This window comes from Carcharhinus amblyrhynchos, chromosome 10 (genome assembly GCF_965287045.1).
Source record: "Carcharhinus amblyrhynchos chromosome 10, sCarAmb.v2.hapA, whole genome shotgun sequence".
NCBI lineage: Eukaryota > Metazoa > Chordata > Chondrichthyes > Carcharhiniformes > Carcharhinidae > Carcharhinus > Carcharhinus amblyrhynchos.
Window position 1 is genome coordinate 62,912,842 of NC_137333.1, and position 18,603 is coordinate 62,931,444.

At 40.6% G+C, this 18,603-nt stretch overlaps 2 protein-coding genes across 3 annotated transcripts in view; one reads left to right on the forward strand and one right to left on the reverse strand.

Annotated features, from left to right (window-relative positions):
• Nucleotides 1–8,271, forward strand: part of LOC145349384 (augurin-like) — a 32,850-nt gene extending 24,579 nt beyond the window's left edge. For both annotated transcript variants that reach the window (XM_080197902.1, XM_080197903.1), the window contains 2 exons: nucleotides 1,098–1,249; nucleotides 7,929–8,271. In XM_080197902.1, coding sequence (XP_080054028.1) covers nucleotides 1,098–1,249; nucleotides 7,929–8,096 — 320 coding nt within the window. In that variant the 3' untranslated portion in view covers nucleotides 8,097–8,271. The remainder of the gene's footprint in view (nucleotides 1–1,097; nucleotides 1,250–7,928) is intronic.
• A 3,398-nt stretch (nucleotides 8,272–11,669) lies between these two features.
• uxs1 (UDP-glucuronate decarboxylase 1) overlaps nucleotides 11,670–18,603 on the reverse strand; it is a 74,646-nt gene continuing 67,712 nt past the window's right edge. Inside the window, exons 14-15 of the mRNA XM_080197179.1 lie at nucleotides 16,996–17,099; nucleotides 11,670–12,684 (exon numbers count right to left, since the gene is read on the reverse strand). Coding sequence (XP_080053305.1) covers nucleotides 12,553–12,684; nucleotides 16,996–17,099 — 236 coding nt within the window. The 3' untranslated portion in view covers nucleotides 11,670–12,552. The remainder of the gene's footprint in view (nucleotides 12,685–16,995; nucleotides 17,100–18,603) is intronic.

Here is an 18,603-nt window from a genome sequence, read left to right on the forward strand (position 1 = left end):
TGTTGGGCCGAAGGGCCTGTTTCCTGGGCTGATTTTGTTCTTTGTTCTGGATTGAACTACATCATTTGCAAATGAATATAAAATTCTATGCTATTCTGGTCACTCTTTATTAAAGGGTCCTTTTTATGAGATTATTTAATAGCCCTTTCTCATTGCACAATACTAAATTTCAAGTAGCCAATTCTTCAGTTGGATCTTCAACATGCTGTTCTGGAAAGCATCTGGTATACATTCCAGAAATTTGTGCTCCATGACATAGTGCTGATTGGGTTTAGACAGTATACATGTAGATTGAAATCCCCCATAACTACTATAGAATCACTACAGTGCGGGAGGAGGCCATTCAGCCCATTGAGTCAGCACTGACCATAATCCCATATAGACCCTATCCCTATAACCCCCCGTATTTGTCCTACTAGTCCCCCTGACACTTAGGGCAATTTTAGCAATGGCCAATCCACCTAATCTGCACATCTTTGGAGTGTGGGAGGAAACCAGACTGCCCAGAGGAAACCCACACAGACACGGGGAGAATGCGCAAACTCTATACAGACATTGACCCAAGCCGGGAACCTAGTGCTGTGAAGCAGCAGTGCCACCATGCTGCCCCCCCCACTGTGCCATCCTGCTGCCCTTGTATCACCCTCAGAGTTACATAGTCCTCAAATTTCCTGTTTTGTACAATGTCCTGCATCACCACTACTGTTTGGTGATCTATAAACAATTCTAACCAATATTTCTTAGCCCGACTCAAATTAATTCTTACCATGATCTTTTAATCCCCAACTCCTCCTCGGTAAAGTGCAGGTCTCATTGTTTATTAACAGTGCTATCCCACCTCCTGTTCCTTTTGTCTATCCCTCCCAAAAGTTGCATACGCTTGAATATTCAATTCCCAGCCTCATTCACCCTGCAGTCATCTGTCCAGTTATGTCATTCTGCTTATTTCTATTTGTGTCTTCAATTCATCTACTTCGTTGCAAATTCTGCATTCCTTCAGATAGAGTGGTAAGTGTGCTGGATTCTAAACTGCTATGCAAATGCAAGCTCTTATTAATTTGGATAGCTTTTTTTTACTGTTTTCTATATCTTTTTAGCTGATGAGAAATTGGCTGTTTCAGTTCCTGAGTCCAAGGCAAATGCATTTTTGAACAGTTTGAAGCGTTCCAAACGGTATCTGTGGGACAGGTCTCGTGCTGATGTTCAGCAGTGGTATCAGCAGTTTATGAACATGGGATATTCTGAAGCAGTGAGTATGCTGGAAAACTGTTTGCAAAGCTTAATTTGTGATTTTCTCAATCATCAACCTAACAAATGCATAATTTTACCTGTTCAAAATGTTCTCCTTACACCACCTGAAGGTATTAAATCATTAGAGGGGTGGAAAATGCAGTTGAGCCATGATTGTGCTATTTGAAATGGAGGATTATAAACTTAATATTCCCGTCTACAAGGTTTTTAAAAAACTCCTTTCACTGAATGTGAGCATCACTGGAAATGTCAGCGTTTATTGCCCACCCTGAATTGCCCTTGAGGAGGTGGCAAACTGCCTTTTTTGCAGTCCATGTGGTGTAGGTACACCCACGGTGATGTTAGGGAGAGAGTTCCAAGACTTTGACCCTGAAACAGTGAAAAAACGGTGACATATTTCCAGGTTAGGATGGTGAGTGACTTGGAGGGGAGCTTACAGGTGGTGAAGCTTATGTGTCTGCTGTCCTTGTCCTTCTAGATGTTAGCAATCCTAGGTTTGTAAAGTAGTGTCAAAAGAGTCTTGCTGAGTTGCTGCAGTGCATCTTGTAGATGGTACACATTGCTGCCGCTGAGAGATTTTTTTTATTATCATGGGACATGGGCATCACTGGCTGGCCAGCATTTATTGCCCATCCCCAGTTGCTATTGAGAAGCTGGTGGTGAACTGCTTTCTTGAATCACTGCAGACCATGTGCTGTGGGTTGACCCACAATGCCATTAGGGAGAGAATTCCAGGATTTTGAACCAGCGATTGTGAAGGAACGGTGATATATTTCCAAGTCAGGTTGCTGAATAGCTGGGAGGGGAACTCGCAGATGGTGATATTTCCATGTATCTGCTATCTTTGTCCTTCTAGATGAAAGTGGTCGTGGGTTTAGAAGGATCTTTGGTGAATTGCTGCAGTGCATCTTGTAAATAATACATATTGCTGCTACTGACTGTCGGTGGCAGAGGGAATGGATGTTTGTAGATGTGATGCCAATCAAGTGGGCTGCTTTGTCCTGGATGTTGTCAAGCTTTGAGTATTGTTGGAGCTGCACCCAACCAGCCAAGTGGGGAGTATTCCATCATTCTCCTGTGCCTTGTAGATGATGGATAGGCTTTGGGGAATCAGGAGGTGAGTTACTCACCACAGTATTCCTCGCCTCTGACCTGCTCTTGTAGCCACTGTGTGTATGTGGTGAGTCCAGCTGAGTTTCTGGTCAATGGTAAGTCCCAGATTGTTGACAGTGGGGGATTCAATGATGGTTACGCCATTGAATGTCAAGATACTCAAGAAGATGGCAATCCTCAAAGTTGAAAAGTCACCAGGTCCAGATTGGATCCATCCTGAGGGAAAAGAATGAAAATTGCAGAGGCTCTGGCTACTTTCTTCCAAAGTTCTTTAGAGATATGAGCAATCCTGGAGGAAGATAGCAAACGTTATGCTTCCACTCAGACAAGGCCAGAGGGATGAACTGACAATTCCAAGTTGAACAATCTAATATTGGTGGTGGGAAACTTTTAGAGACAACAATTCAAGAACATATTAATTGACAATTTGTTTATGGAAATTTGTAAACCGGTGGGGGGGGATGGGGAGGCCTTTGTGTCTACTGACCCCCACCAAACCACCCCCCCCCCCCCCCCACTGCCCCGATTGAGATTTCTAAGTGGGTAATTAATGCTTTCTTTAGGGCCTCATCTTGCTGCTATTAACTGAATGCTGCAGGGGGCTGCAAAGAGCAAGCCCCAAAGAGCAAGCAAAAAGGTGTGGGGCTGCAAAGAGCAAGACAAGCAAACACAGTAGGTTCTGAGTGTTGTGCCTCATTCAAAGACATTCAGTGAGAGTAGTTGTTAGTGCCAGAATTCTAGGTTTTTTTAAAAACTAAATACGCTACTCCTTATGATTATGTTTAGTTTATGTGATATCACAGTGTTTGCTCCTCAGTATTATCACTGCTAAAGAGAAAAGCACGTCATTCAACATGGGTACAATGCATAACTAAGATGCCCTTCAAAAAGTTAAATCTTGAAACTTTACCATCAGCTCAACTAAGGAGACAAATAGAAAATCTCAGGATCTGTATTTTGGCTGCTTCCTGTGAGTGCCTGTATCTATCTGTGTGTATGTCAATGCCTGTGTGTCTGTGCCTTTGTGCGTGTTTGTTTGTCTATGTGTCTGTCTGTGCCTGTGTGTGTATGTCAGTGTCTGTATGTGTCTGTGTGTTAGAGGGTGTATAGCAATAGATAATAACTAGCTTACATAAAAGTCATTTACCAGCTCTAGGTCAAAATTCGAGTCACAGCCTTATAAAATATGGAGCTAAAATGGAATCAAAGGCAGTTCTAAATCTTGGACATCCAGCAGAGTTAACAGCTAGGGGAGGATGCCAAATCAGGCTTTTGGTAGATGGCCATTAAATAGACCTGCCAAGATTTATTGACTTGTACCAATTTAAATTTCACTACTCAACCAAAGAGCTGATTCATTATTATATGAACCTAATAAAACATTTTTCTCCTGACAACTTAATTGAGTCTCTGTCACATGAAATTTTCTAGGAAAGGACATCATCACAGTAAGAACATCTCCTGCTGTTTTTAAAGTCCTTGAATATTCTTTTCTCCCACTAATTAGAATTTATCCATAAGGCATGGTTGCTTGCAGTCTGTCTACAAATGCTTGAGTGTCCTTTTATTGTCAGGAGACAATGGGAACATCTATTTTTAAAGTCGACTTGAGCTGCATATAATGTTCTGCCCAAATGTAGGTTAATGGCTGCTGGGCATCCAGCAAGCTACTTTTGAATTAATGTCCTATTATAAGTAGGATATAAATAACCTGCAACATGGGGAAATAAAACTATTTATATAACATTTTTAACTTGGGAAAACATCCCACCGTGCTTCACACAACATGTCCAGACAAAAGTGACAGCAAACCAGAGAAAGAGCTGATTAAAGAGAATCTTAAGAGAGGTGGAGAGGCAGATAGGTTGAGAGTATCACAGAGTTTAGCATGTAAATAGCTAAGGCAAGGGGAAAAGACAGTGAGGAAAGAGCAAAGTGGCAGCGTTAGAGGAATGCAGACATCTTTTATATCTGGAGAAGGGAAACAATGTCAAGGGCAAGGCCATGAAGGGAGTTGAACAAAAGGCTGAGAAGCCGAGAGTTCTAGGTCAGTGACAGGCAAGTATGGTCCTGGGCTGGTTAGGCAGCAACAGATGCCTCAATGACTCATCTGAGCTGCTGAGATGCCTCATTCTCATTTCTGTCCTGGCTCATGCACAATGTGAGATGCCAGTGTTGGACTGGGGTGAACACAGTAAGCAGTCTCACAACACAAGGTTAAAGTCCAACAGGACTTTAAATAAACCTTAAATAAATCTGTTGGACTTTAACCTGGTGTTGAGAGACTTCTTATCATGCACAATATTCCAGGGAAAACCAATGCAAGCTTGAGAAACAGCACCTCATCTTTTGTTTAGGCACTTCATCACCTTCTAGATGCAATATTGAGTTCACAAACTTCAAACTAGGAATACTGTCCCACATTTTAGTCTCTTGTTTGCCAGCGTCTATCTTGTTTCTATGTTTTCAGACAAGAGCTGTTCTTTATTCTCTCATCAGCACTCACTCTGGAACCAGGGGATGGCACGGTGACAGGCTGGTTAGCATTGCTACCTCACAGTGCCAGAGACCCAGGTTCAATTCTGGTCTTGGGTCACTGTTTGTATGGAGCCTGCACATTCTCCCTGTGTTTGCATGGGTTTCCTCCGGGTAATCCGGTTTCCCCTCTCAGTTCAAAGATTTGTGGGTTAGGTTGATTGGTCATGATAAATTGATCCTAGTGTCAGGGGGACTATCTGGGTAAATATGTGGGGTTACTGGAATAGGGCCTCAGTGAGATTGTAGTCAATGCAGACTTGATGGGCAGAATGGCCTCTTTCTGCACTATAGGGATTCTATGAACATGCGTAGCTTTGCTTATTTGCTACAACCATTACCACTCCCTATACCTTTTGTTCTATGGCATAGAACCATAGAATCCCTATAGAACAGGAAGAGGCAATTTGGCCCATTGCATCTGTACTGACTCTCCGTACACCCAGGACAACCCCACTTCTTATCCCTGTAACCTATGCAATTACTGTGGCTAATTCACCTAACCTACATATCTTTGGACACGAAGGGGCAATTTAGTATGGGCAATTCACCTAAGCTGCATATCTGTGGACTGCAGAAGAAATGGTGCACCTGGAAGAAAACCACGCACACATAGGGAGAACATATAAACTCCACAGTCACCCAAGGCAATAATTGAACCCAGGTCCCTGGTGCTGTGAGGCAGCAGAGCTAACCATTGTGCCACTATGCTGCTCTCATTTTTATTTTTAATCATTCCTGCCCTCTAACCCATCCCTGACTCTCCCTCCACCCCTCCCTCTTCCCACATTTTTCAGAACTATAAAATCCATCATATTTTTACTTTATTTCTCAATGAGTCATATTGGACTCAAAACATTAACACACACTCTCTTTCCACTGAGGCTGCCAGACCTGCTGAGCTTTTATAATACTTCGTTTTTATTTCAGATTTCCAGCAAAGTTTTGCTTTCATTAAGATACCCAAAGGAAATTCAAGCTTAGAACAGGAGAATAGAGAGATGAAAGTGAAGGATTGAGGTAGAAATTCGAAGGGAAGCAGACAAAGAGAGAAGGAAAAGTATCCATGTCAGAAGGAATGAAGGATGGTGTGACTGAATGAGAGAAAGGGGATGAAACAAACAGAAGGAAAAAGTGGAAGTCATTAACTATCAGGACAAAACTATAATTGTAAAATCAGGAAAAACAAATAACAGTTACATAAAACTGTGATATGTATGTCTTGTGCGATGCTACTATTCTTTTAAGAAATGTACTTAATGTTTCTCAGCAGGATGTTTCTGTAGCCCTGGGCAAGTTGTTGGACACTGTCTGTAGCTGGTGTCCTGTATTGTCACTGAGGCAGTATAATTGATATCATGCTGACTTTCCTCTGGCCTAACGCAGTGTTCTGGAGTTTTAATGGTGCTTTGGGAATTGCTTAGTGGCGCTTGATAGTTTATGGCACGTGTGGCTAAGAACAGCTATGCTTCAGAAAAACCCAGTTTTAGTTTCTCAATTGCTGCCAGAAGCTGGTGGAAGAAGGCAGTGTCTCTCTCTCTCCCTGGAGGTTTATTGTAAAGTTCCAGAACTGGGAAGTCTCAATTGATCCAACGTTCAGAGGACTAACTCACAGCAGAAGTTGAAAGCTGAGAATATGGCATCATGCGAGCATAGTTGTTTATGTGCCGAGGCTGAAGAAGGCTATATGTCTATGGGATGGTGTTTAACTTGGAACAGCAAAGCTAGTTAATTATTGGTTGTATAGCGTTGTGTTTAATTCTTGTAATTGGTAAAAATTATGCTAATTCTTTATTTATGAACACAAAATATAACAAACTTTGTTTGATAAAAGCTTTCTAGTGGGTCATTTAAATCACACCTGGAGTGAAAACTCTTATATGCACCTGTGCCAAATTCAGATGTAAAACTTAGGCTCCTGGTTAACATCATGAAAAACACCTTGGAGTTCCTGACCTGGGTCTTATCACTTGGTTGTAATTACAGTATGGAAAGAAGACTATGAGAATCCAAAGTTAAGCTCAGCAATACTACAGTGGGAAAATAATTGACTTATAGACAGGGTCTAGTCAGCTTTGGACATGCAATGAGCCAAGTAGTTGAGCAGCAGAGAGGGGAGTGCAATTCAAGAAGTCATGGAGAACGTAAGAACATAAGAAATAGGAGCAGGAGTAGGCCATCTAGCCCTTCGAGCCTGCCCCGCCATTCAATAAGATCATGGCTGATCTGAAGTGGCTCAGTTCCACATTCCCGCCCTCTCCCCATAAACCTTAATCCCCTCTCTTATCAAAAACCCATCAACCCGCGTCTTAAAAATATTTAGCGAGGCAGCCTCCACCCCTTCAACGGGCAGAGAATTCCAGAGATTCACCACCCTTTGAGTGAAGAAGTTCCTCCTCAACTCCGTTCTAAGCCGCCCCCCCCCCCCCCCATTCTTCAGGCTGTGCCCCCTAGTCCTACTATCCTTTCTGAGCGGGAAGAGTCTCTCCACCTCTATCCTATCCATCCCATTCATCATCTTATACGTCTCAATGAGATCTCCCCTCATTCTTCTAAACTCTAACGAGTACAAGCCTAGTTTATTCAGCCTCTCCTCATAGGTCAACCCCCTCAACTCCGGTATCAGCCTAGTAAACCTCCTCTGCACTCCCTCCAAGGCCAAAATATCCTTGCGTAAGTATGGCACCCAAAACTGCACACAGTACTCCAGCTGCGGCCTCACCAATGCCCTATACAGCCGCAGCAAGACCTCCCTACTTTTATATTCAATCTCCCTCGCTATGAAGGCCAGCATTCCATTAGCCTTCCTGACCACCTGCTGCACCTGCAAGCTGGGTTGTTTTAGCAAATCAGTAAAGAATGCATGTTACTTTGCACACTCGTCAATGATATTGAACTGAGCTACAATGTTCAACTTTTTAATTTATAGCTGGATGCAGTGCGTTCTCCATTTTTGATTAATTTTCAAAATATGATCATTTTAAATTTGTTGCCAGGTGTTAATGCATTTTTAAAAAATTCTCCTGCAGAAATTTGAAGAAGCTGTTGCATACTGGATAAGCGTGCATCAAGGCACTGTTCATGATGACCAATCCCTGTATTACAATCAACACCATTACGATGAGAATTCTCCAACCGGTCCTTACTATTTCCGTTCTATGCGCATCAGTGCTAATGTTAACTATGATGACTATTAAACCAGCAAATGCAATCAATAAATTTTAGTGCATGGTTTTACCTCACCTGGTGGCATGCTATACATCCTTTTCTTTAAGAAATTTCCTATGTATCATAAATTGAATATTGATGCTTATAATAAACAACTTTTTGTTTAGAATGTATCAAATTATGGAAATAAAGTTTTTGAAATTATCTGCTCTTTCTAAAATGGTATTCTGTAGCTGGGATTTACCACACCATTTGCATTGGACTGTTTCAATGATGAGAACAGAAAATATTGCAGCAAAGTTACATGTTACAGTGGTATAAATGCATGACAATTTCCCCCACCCTGTCAGTGACCAAGCACATTTCCCAATATTTAGCATTGTGAACCTCCTTTGAATACATTAATATATAATTTTCAGGCCCCCACAACAGAATCAGCCCTCCATCAAAACATCCACTCACTGATGTGATTGCAGAACAGTGTGAAGTCCAAATGGTCTCCAAAAGGTGTGTACCTGGTGAGCAGACCTCTCAGGGAAGTTCAGGTGGGTGCAGATCAGGGGGGAGAGGGTTATGTTTGGGCATTGCCCCAGGAGTGCCCATGTACTGACCATGCAGTGCTGGGGGAATGGGGGTTGCTTGTGTTAATTGGTTTGCTCACTGTGTGCTGGGACAGCCTTAAAATGAGGCCCTGTTCTCACTGAGTTGCTGGTAGGGCAGGCAGAGGGCACCCTGTTAGTAATACTTTGTGGGTCCCAAACATTGATTTTTTTAAAAAATTTAAGTCCCAGATAATACTGCAGAGGAAGTCACCATTGTTGTCAGTAGCCTCAGCACTACTTATGCTCAACATTGGCCTTTGATTCTGGGGAAAATCTCATCCTGCATCTTCAGTTCAAACTTTTCAAAAGTGTTATTTGTTGCATTTTTTTATGAATACAAGTTATGGATTAAGTGTCAATAGCTTTCCTGTAATATTAGGCTCATAATTTTTATTCCTTTTTGAATCCTCTGCCTTCCACATGAGAAACTAATTCTTTAGCCACCCTATCCCTTCAATCACCCAATCAAACTTTGAATGTAAAATATTGCTTTAAGCCTCAACCATTAACCTTGGGGTAAATCTTCCAGTTCCAGCAGCAGCAGGAGGCTTGATGGATGGGGTAAATTTAATTTGGTGGGAGGGCAAAAATCAGTTTCCCAAAAGGGAGCATGAAGCATCTGCATTTGATAATACTGATGATAAACGAGTGTGGCACAGAAGAGAAGGTTGCATCAGTTCTGAACACTTTGCTCAATATATACTTTTTGCAGCCCTCTTGAAAGTTCTCACCCTTTAAGACAATAATGACCTGATAATCTTTGTGGCAGGGTTAACACCAGACCTGTAGGAATTCACCAAAAATAGCCTAACAGTAAGCAAGGCAATGTTGTTGAACATTGAATTTAGAGTCCCTTATAAAGATGAGATCGCAGAGTACTTGGAAGTGCATGATAAAGTAGGACTGAGTCAGTACAGCTTTGTCAAGGGGCAGCCATGTCTGACAAATCCGTAAAAGGTTCTTTGAGGAGGTAACAAAGAAGTTAGATAAAGAGAACCATTGGATGTGATTTATTTAAATTTCCAGAAGGCCTTTGACAAAATGATGCATAGGGGACTGTTAAATAAGTTAAGAGCCCATGGGGTTAAGGGTAAGATCCTGGCAGATAAAGAGCTTTTTCAGGATGGCAGCTGGTGACTAGTGCCATCCTCAGGGATCCGTGCTGTGACCACAACTTTTCACAATATACATTAACTATTTGGAAGAAGGAACTGTAGGCACTGTTGCTAAGTTTGCAGATGATACAAAGATATGTAGAGGGACAAGTGGACAGGGGAGCTGCAGGAGGACTTGGACAGGTTAGGACAGTGGGCAAAAAGTCACAGATGGAATACAATGTGTAAAAGTGTGAGGTTATGCACTTTGGAAGGAGGAAAGGCGGCATAGACTATTTTCTAAATGGGAAAATGTTTAGGAAATCCAAAATACAAAGGGACTTGGATGTCATTGTTCAAGATTTTCTTAAGGTTAAAGTGCAGGGTCAGTCCACAGTTAGGAAGGCAAGCGTTATGTTAGCATTCATGTCGAGAGGGCTAGAATACAAGAGCAGGGATGTACTACTGAGGCTGTATAAGGCTCTGGTCAGATCTCATTTGGAGTGTTGTGAGCAGTTTTGGGACCCATATCTAAGGAAGGATGCGCTGGCCTTGGAAAGGGTCCAGAGGAGGTTCCCAAGAATGATCCCTGGAATGAAGAGATTGTCATGTGAAGAACAATTGTGGACTCTAGGTCTGTACTCATTGGAGTTTAGAAGGATGAGGGAGAATCTTATTGAAACTTACAGATACTGCAAGGCCTGGAGAGAACGTTTCCATTAGTAGGAAAAACTAGAACCAGAGGGCACAACCTCAGGCTAAAGGGACGATCCTTTAAAACAGCGATAAAGAGGAATTTCTTCAGCCAAGAGAGTGGTGAATCTGTGGAACTCTGCTGCAGAAGGCTGTGGAGGCCTCGTCACAGTGTCTTTAAGACAGAGAGAGATAGGTTGTTGATTAATAAGGGGATCAGGGGTTATGAGGAAAAGGCAGGAGAATGGGGATGAGGAAAATATCAGCATGATTGAATGGCGGACTAGACGTGAAAGGCCAAGTGGCCTAATTCTGCTCCTACGTCTTATGAGCTTATATCTGCTAAGTCTGCAGTAGGTTGCTCATTTTTGTGAATTAACGTCAGAACAAAGAGAGAGAGGAAGGAGTAGGTGACACAGCCTGTTCTGAAGACTGATAACCATAACACTTGTTAACACTATCACTGGAAATGGTCATGCATTTAATGAAACATTTAAAACCATGAATGATATTAATTGGAAGTAGCTAAGAAGTACAACTGAGCACAAAAGGTCAAATAGGCAGATGTTGAAATGCACTGGCTAAGAAAAAGAACATAACTAATCAAGGACAGTAACTTCAAAAATTTTCTCATAACCAAAGTTACCGACTAGATGACAGGTCAGTTTATAGACAAGAAAAATGTTCCAAGTGGGTAGCTCAGTATGACGCCTTCTCAGAATTCTGTGTGCTGAAGGCCAACGAACGACTCGTGCTCAAGTAACATCTGTACCCAGTTAGTAGTTTTCCCAAGTGGCAAGTGTAATCTGTTTTTGAGCATGAAATGTGAACGTCAGCAGGATTTTAACTTTGAGGGCTTAACAGCAGAGCTAGATCTTGTTCTCAACACCCACCATCCAACGCCCCACCCAGCTTCATTTGCACTGGGGCTGCTAGGTAGTGATCAGGAGTGGGAAGCTTGGCCAATTCATTTTCTTCCCCAGTCCTCAGATTGCCCCTGCCCAGTTGGTGAGGTAATCTAACGCAGCATAATCAAAAACAAAACTGGAATCCCTCTAGTTTGTGCAACTCAGCAGCATATGACAAGATTACAGTTATCCTTCGAACCACTATGGGATGGCTGTAAAATTCTTAGCCGTGATATTTTTTCTCCGTGGGATTAAAACAGTTTCTACCCTTACTTACTAGTTGAAGGAATGAGAACAATGACAGCAATCATCATTGGGTTTTTATTTTTTGTTTAAACTCGGAAGCTATTTAATTTAACAAAGTAAAAGGACAAATATCTAATTTGAATAGTTGCTTTAGGGAGTTATATATATATATATCTATACAACCTTTTAAGACATTTGAATAATTGAGTGCCTCAAAGACAAATCTTCCACGTATTCCTCAATGATGTAAAAATAGTTTTTATGATATCCCCACCAAAACTTTATTAAATCAGCATAATTAAAATGCATACCTGGTTATACACTTCCCCCTCGAAGCACATACAATGTAGCAGTAATTCAAGCAATTATTATCTTTTTTTAAAAAAAAAACCTCTTATATAACAAATAGATTCTTACAAAAAGAAATATATTCCCTAATTTTAAAACAACAATTTTACAACTCTCTTAAAAATGAATGAGCAAAATGTTGTAACGGAGGAACAATTTACATGACAGATCAATCACTAGATGTCACTGTTACTTACCTGACAAAACAGTTAGTCTGGCTGAAGGTTATTGCAGACAGCAATGACAAAATTAAGTAGTACCATTTTTGTTATAAATAATCCCATTTTCAACACTTCTGTTGATGTAAAATGGTTCATGGAGATACTTCACAGCAATGGATAACAGTATCATGACAAATGTAGTAAACCAAAGCAAAAGTACAAAACAGCCACTCAACAATGCTATGCTATTTTAAATAAAACAGATTAAAAAGTGCAAGGAAATATCTGAACTTTTTTTTAGGCACATCCACCTGTAGAAGCAAGCTCAAAGAACAAATTCCAGTTCAATTTTAATATTTTTTTGGAGCTTCTTCAAAAGCCACGTTTTCATTCTATTCCCTGTGACATCAAAGGCTTGCTTTGCCCTAGGGCATTAGGTATGTCTGAGTCTGCCCCTTTTTGTTTTGGCAGGTTTTGGTTTGGGAATGTATTGATTATTTGCCTGATATTCCAGTTCTTTACGGAAGTAGTCAATCGTCTTGTTTAGGCCTTCTTCCAGGGGAACCTATTTAGAAAAAGAAAATGGGGGATCAGTTAAAAAGTCAATAAATATTTCTTCCATGTTCATGCTTCATGATGAAGCCACAGAAATATGTTTTAAGAGTACATCATTAAAGCCATATAGTTATTGTATGTTATGCCATTGAGGAAAATTTTATTGATCGGAATGGCACTTCCATTACTGAAATTTAAAGACAGTAGTACAGCATGTTTTCTGGGAGTAGGATGGCTGGAGGATCTTCTAAAAGTGCACTGTTGGGAATGGGGTGGATTTGAGAGCATGATTAAGATGAGCAGTTAACAATGAACAGCCCCTTCTGTTTCTCTATAGCGTAAGAAACAATACTTTCACTGTATACTAATACATGTGATAATAATAAATCAAATCAAACCTTATCGCCGTCTTTATTGCTGTTTGAAATTAGTTTAGGATAAGTCTACTCAGTAGCACAAGTTTTTCCTCAAATTTCAACTATAAAATTGGACTTTATTTTCCCTCTTAATAAATTCCGACTATATAAAAATAATTCAGCGTGGTGATGTGTACGCAGTGGATTTCTTGCCTCAAAATTGCTTGACACTACTTTGAAGCAAGATCGCTAGGTTGTAAGTCCCAGTGCTAGATACTACGTTTGGTTATCTAGTCAAGTTAGGTTTTAGCCTTAAAGGATGGTCTACTTATAATCTACTATAAATGAATGGCAGCTAAGTCAGAACTTAACACCTCCTTGTTTCTACCTACAATACATTCTCCAGCTCAGTACTATAATTAATTCATAAACCTTTTATCAGCTTATATAAACCAGTAACATCTGTAGAAGCAGTGTGATACAATTCCAATGCCAAAAGTGTTTCATTGACTAACAGCACAAAAACTGATCATTGAATTGAATGGGCTAGTGTTTAACTTCACATAAATCTCTTCCCAACCTTCTTCCTCTATCAGTTTAACATATGCTTCTATTGCTTTCTCTTATGTTTATCTAGCCTTCCCATAAACGTACCTATGCTATTCACCTCAACAACTCTGTGATAATGCATGCCACTCGCGGAAAAATAAACTGTTTTCCTGTATTTCCTGTTGGACTTCGTCATTTTTCAGGGCTTTGAGTCTGGGCTCACCCATCCTTTGCAAACCATTTCATTATCTTAAGGACTTCTATCAGGCCACTCAGTCTGCTCATTTTATTGAAAGATGAGTCAAAGCCTGTTCCATCTTTACTGATAGGTATAATCTTTCAATTTTGGGATCATTCTAGCAAATATTTTTTCATCTTCTCCAGTCCTCTTATATCCATTTTTTTAATAATGAGAGACTAGAATTGTGTACAGTACTCAAACTATGGCTTGACTTAGGTTCTTTGCAAATTTAACATAACTTCTCTGAATTCAGTTCTATTCCTCCAGAAATAACCCCAGTGCTTTGTTTGCCTCTTTTTGGCCTTTTAAACTGGTCTGCTTGTATTGATTTGTGTATCAATGCTCTTTATCCCTCATTTTCCAGGGAGTGCATGTGCTTCTTATTCTTCCTATCAAAATGCATTATATTACACCTATATTTATAAGGTTTATTTGAGTTACATGCCCAAGCAGCAGGTTCTGTCACAGTCCTCCTCTGTAGTGACTATAACCCCGTCAGCTGCAAAGTTTGGAATTGTACTTCTCATTCTGGAGTTCAAATTGTTTATGTGAATGGTAACCTCAGCACAAATCTGCATGGAACACCACTTCCCATTGCCAATGTGAGCAAATACCTTTAGGAATTTTTTTTAGCCAGTTAACTATCTATTCTTCTTCTTTCACTTTAGTATATTGCATTTTGCTGTTGTTCATGATACGGTCTACTCCATATTGGGGAGTACAAAGGCAGATTGGGTGACCAGTTGAGGAACTTCTCTGTTCTGTCCACAAGCATGCACCTGAGCTTAGTCACCTGTCATATTAATTCTCTGCCCCAATTCCATACCAGCCTCTGACACTGTTCCAATGAAGCTCAAATAACCACACCTAACAGCTACATTAGACACTTCACAGCATTCTGGATTCAACATTGAGTTCAACAATTTCAGATCATAAAACCGCTGCTCAATTTCTTGGGCAACTGATGTTGGTGATGATTCTGCTTTTGCAATTTACACCTCTTCTAGACACTTTTTTTTGGGTCTCATTAGTATCTCTTTTTGCCTTGCACCATTTGCCCCTTTGCTATTTAATCTCTCCTACCTTCCACCCTATCATATACCTTCCTTCTTCTTTCCCCTGCCCTTTCCTCAGCTCTGTTTTCTGCCTAAAACATCTCTTTCTGGTTCTGAAACACCTCAGACCCACTGAGTCTTTTACCCTGTTTTTATTTCAAATTTCCAACATCTGAGGTATGATGCATTCCCCCCCACCCCCACCCCTCCCCAATACACTGCCTGTTGGTCCATTTTTTGATAGTTACACAACTCCGTCCTTGCTTCCTAAGACACAGATTACATCTTTTCTCAAATGGCAGGATTATGTTAGCAACTTTTCAATCCTTTGGAACTGTTCTAGGATCTAAGGAATTCAGAAAAATCAAAAGCAACATGGGCACTTTCTCATCAATAGCTTCTTAAAATCCTGTCAGGACCAATTAATTGCTCTAGTATCACTTGTTATCCCAATTTCTTTGAATTTCCCATTCTTGCTAAATCCCTTATTTCTTATTTCCAGAATGTTGTTGTGTCTTCTACCATAAAGACAGATTAACACAAAACATTCACTGTACCTGCATTTTCCTTAATTCCCAATATAATTTTACTCGTCTCTGCCTTGGCTGAGCCTACATTTACTTCACTAATCTCTTGCTATTTACTTACCTACAGAAATGTTTACAAGCTGTTTTTAAATGTTTCTTGCTAATCTAGTCTCATTCGCTTTTCTCTTTCCTGATATATTTTTAGGTTCTCCTTTGCTGAATTCTAAAATCCTTCCAATCCAGAGGCTTACTATTATTTCTGACAATACAAGCCTCTTCCCTTGTTCTAAAACTATTTTTAACTCCTCTTGTTAGTCACATTGGACGATATTTCCTGTGAGTTTTTGTGCCTTAAAGAAATGTATGTTTGTTGCAAATTGTGTAATTCTTTCAAGGCCAGCCATTGCTTGTCTACGATCATACTTTTTAATGTACTTTCCCACTTTACCTTTCCAAAGACCCAGTGAACAAAACTGGAGGCAACGCCAAGAAGTGGTCAAAATGAAAAGTGAGAGACAAGCTGAACAACTTGATTCTGTTTGACAAAGCCACATACATTAATCTGTTGAAAGAGGTCCTACACTACAAACTCATCACGCCTGCAGTCATCTTTGAAAGACTAAAGATCAGAGGTTCTCTGGCTAGGGCTGCTCTGCAGGAGCTGCTTGCAAAGGTATGATCAAGCTGGTGTGCAAACACAGCACAGGTTATCTACACACAAAATACCAAGGGAGGGGATGCACTGCCGCTGCAGATGATGCTTAAGTAGGTTCTGGAATGGATTCCAACTGAAGATATTTCAATACAAGTGTAAAATAAAACTGTTGTACTACAAAAAAAAAACTCATCCCTCAAACCTACGTAGTTTGCTTTGTTTAGACTCAAGGAGTGAGATTCTCTGGCCTTCCAGCTGCGTGTTTTCTGCTGGCGAGAGGTGGTGTGTTGTTTGCTTGTGGCAGGATTCTCTGGTCCCGCTGCTATCAATGGGAATTCCCACTGACATCACCCCATGACGGTGGGAAACCCGCGGGCAGGGACGTGCTGCCGGCTGGTCTCAAGGAACCCGCCATCGTGAACGGCCAGAGAATTCCGGCCAAGATCCTGGATTCAGTTTTAACTAAAATGGTCATTTTTCCCTAAAGGCCCCTTTCCTACAAGATTAAATAATCTTTACCCATTGCATAATACAGGTTCAAAGTAACCCGTTTCCTAGTTGGGTCCTTGACATGCCACTCTGGAAAAGTACCATGCATACATTCCATGAACTCATTCTCTATACTACTAGTGCAAATTTGGTTTATCCAGTCTGTATGAAGGTCAAAATTCCCCACGATTACTGTATTATCCTCACTACATACGCCTCAAATATCCTGATTTATACTCTGTCCTACACTACATTAGGTAATAAATATCTGGGAGAAGGCTGGAGGTGCTGCGACTAATTCAGTCTGACCTCGTAAAATATGACCAAGTATTTACCCGGTCAATGGAATCAAAACATTCCATAAAGAAAACATTATCTCGATAGTGGCTTCATGCTATGCAATTTGGCATTCCATCCCAATAGATACTGAAAATTCGATGTGTACTTACCACAGGTTCCCAGCCCAACAATAGCTTGGCTTTCCTGATATCTGGATTTCTTCGTTGTGGATCGTCTTGTGCTTCTGGAAGAGACAGGATGTCACTTTTGCTCCCTGTTGAAAGAAGAAAATATTACTTACAGCAAAATCAAAACAGATACAAGGCAACACCACCTGACATAACCCTTACAAGAAGAGAATGCTGGAAAACCTCAGCAGATCCATCAGCGTCTGTAAGGAGAGAAAGCAGAGTCAATGTTTCAGGTGCTTTTGGCAGAACCGAAGGGAGAATGTGTTAGATATTAAGCATAGCTGTGAGAGATTGCAACAAAAAGTAACAACTTTAAGAACAAAGGACAGATGGTCTAGTGTTGAGGGGAGGGGGGGTGTATTGAGGCAGCATATATATGAGGTATTTTTAAAAGTAGGTTTAAGATGGAGGAGAAATGTCACAAGCTAAAGCTGCCAAACTCAAGTGAGTCCCAAGGGCTGCAACGTACCCAACCACAAGATGACCTGCTACTCTTCCAACTTACTTGCAGCAGGCCTAGTAAGGATATGTGGGCATGAGAGCAAGATGCTGAGTTAAAATGAAAAGGTGTAGCATTTTCTCAACTTCCAAGCTAGTGCGACTATTCCTGAATCGAAGAAATTTTTAAAAATCATAGCCAGCACATCCATCTCTGCAGCTATCATTTTTTAGAACCCTAGGATGTAGGCCAGTGATGGGCAACCTAGCTGGTGAGTAGGCCATATGAGTGGCTCTACTTCATCTCAGTGGGCTGCAAGATTGAAATTAGGCCTGCACGCTATGACTCTATGAATAAAATTAAATACATTTAATACATGTTGAATATTTCATAAGTTATAGAAAATGATTAATCATTTATTAATAGAACTATCAACTTCAATGGTTAAAAACAAAAGAAGCTTTTACACTTTGGATAGAGGGAGTGCATGGCTCTTAGTCAGTGTTGTGTGCAATCAGCATACACCTCATTTCACATGCTCTTCTTTTACGTGTATATCACTTCAGTCATACTGGTAGGAAAAAATATGCAGATGGAAATCAGCAAAACGTGGCAACTCTGTGAATGGGAACAGTCGATTAAATGTCTCAGGGGCCGCACTGAGAACCCAGATGGGCTGCATGTGACTCTTGGGCCTGTAATTTTCTTCAAACTTGATCTCCACTGATATTAATTTCCCTGATTTCCTCATTCTTTTTAGCATCTAGATTATCATCTATTTTTGGTACGTAACATGCACATTTGACTACGAAGACAGACATAAAATAGTTGTTCAATGCCTCTCCCATTTCAACTTTCCCCATGACAATTTCCACCATCTCTGATTCTAATGGGACAACATTTACTTTAGCTTTTCTCTTCTTTTCATACATTTATAAAAACTCTTAATCAGTTTTACATTTCTGGCTGTTTTACTCTCATTCTATTTTTTCCATTTTAAATCAACATTTTGATGGCCCTTTGCTGGTTTCTAAAACACTCCAAATCCTCTGACTTGCTACTATTGTTTGCAACTTTGTAAGTCTGTTCTTTTAATCTCATTGAGGGTGGCACAGTAACACAGTGGTTAGCATTGCTGCTTCACAGCT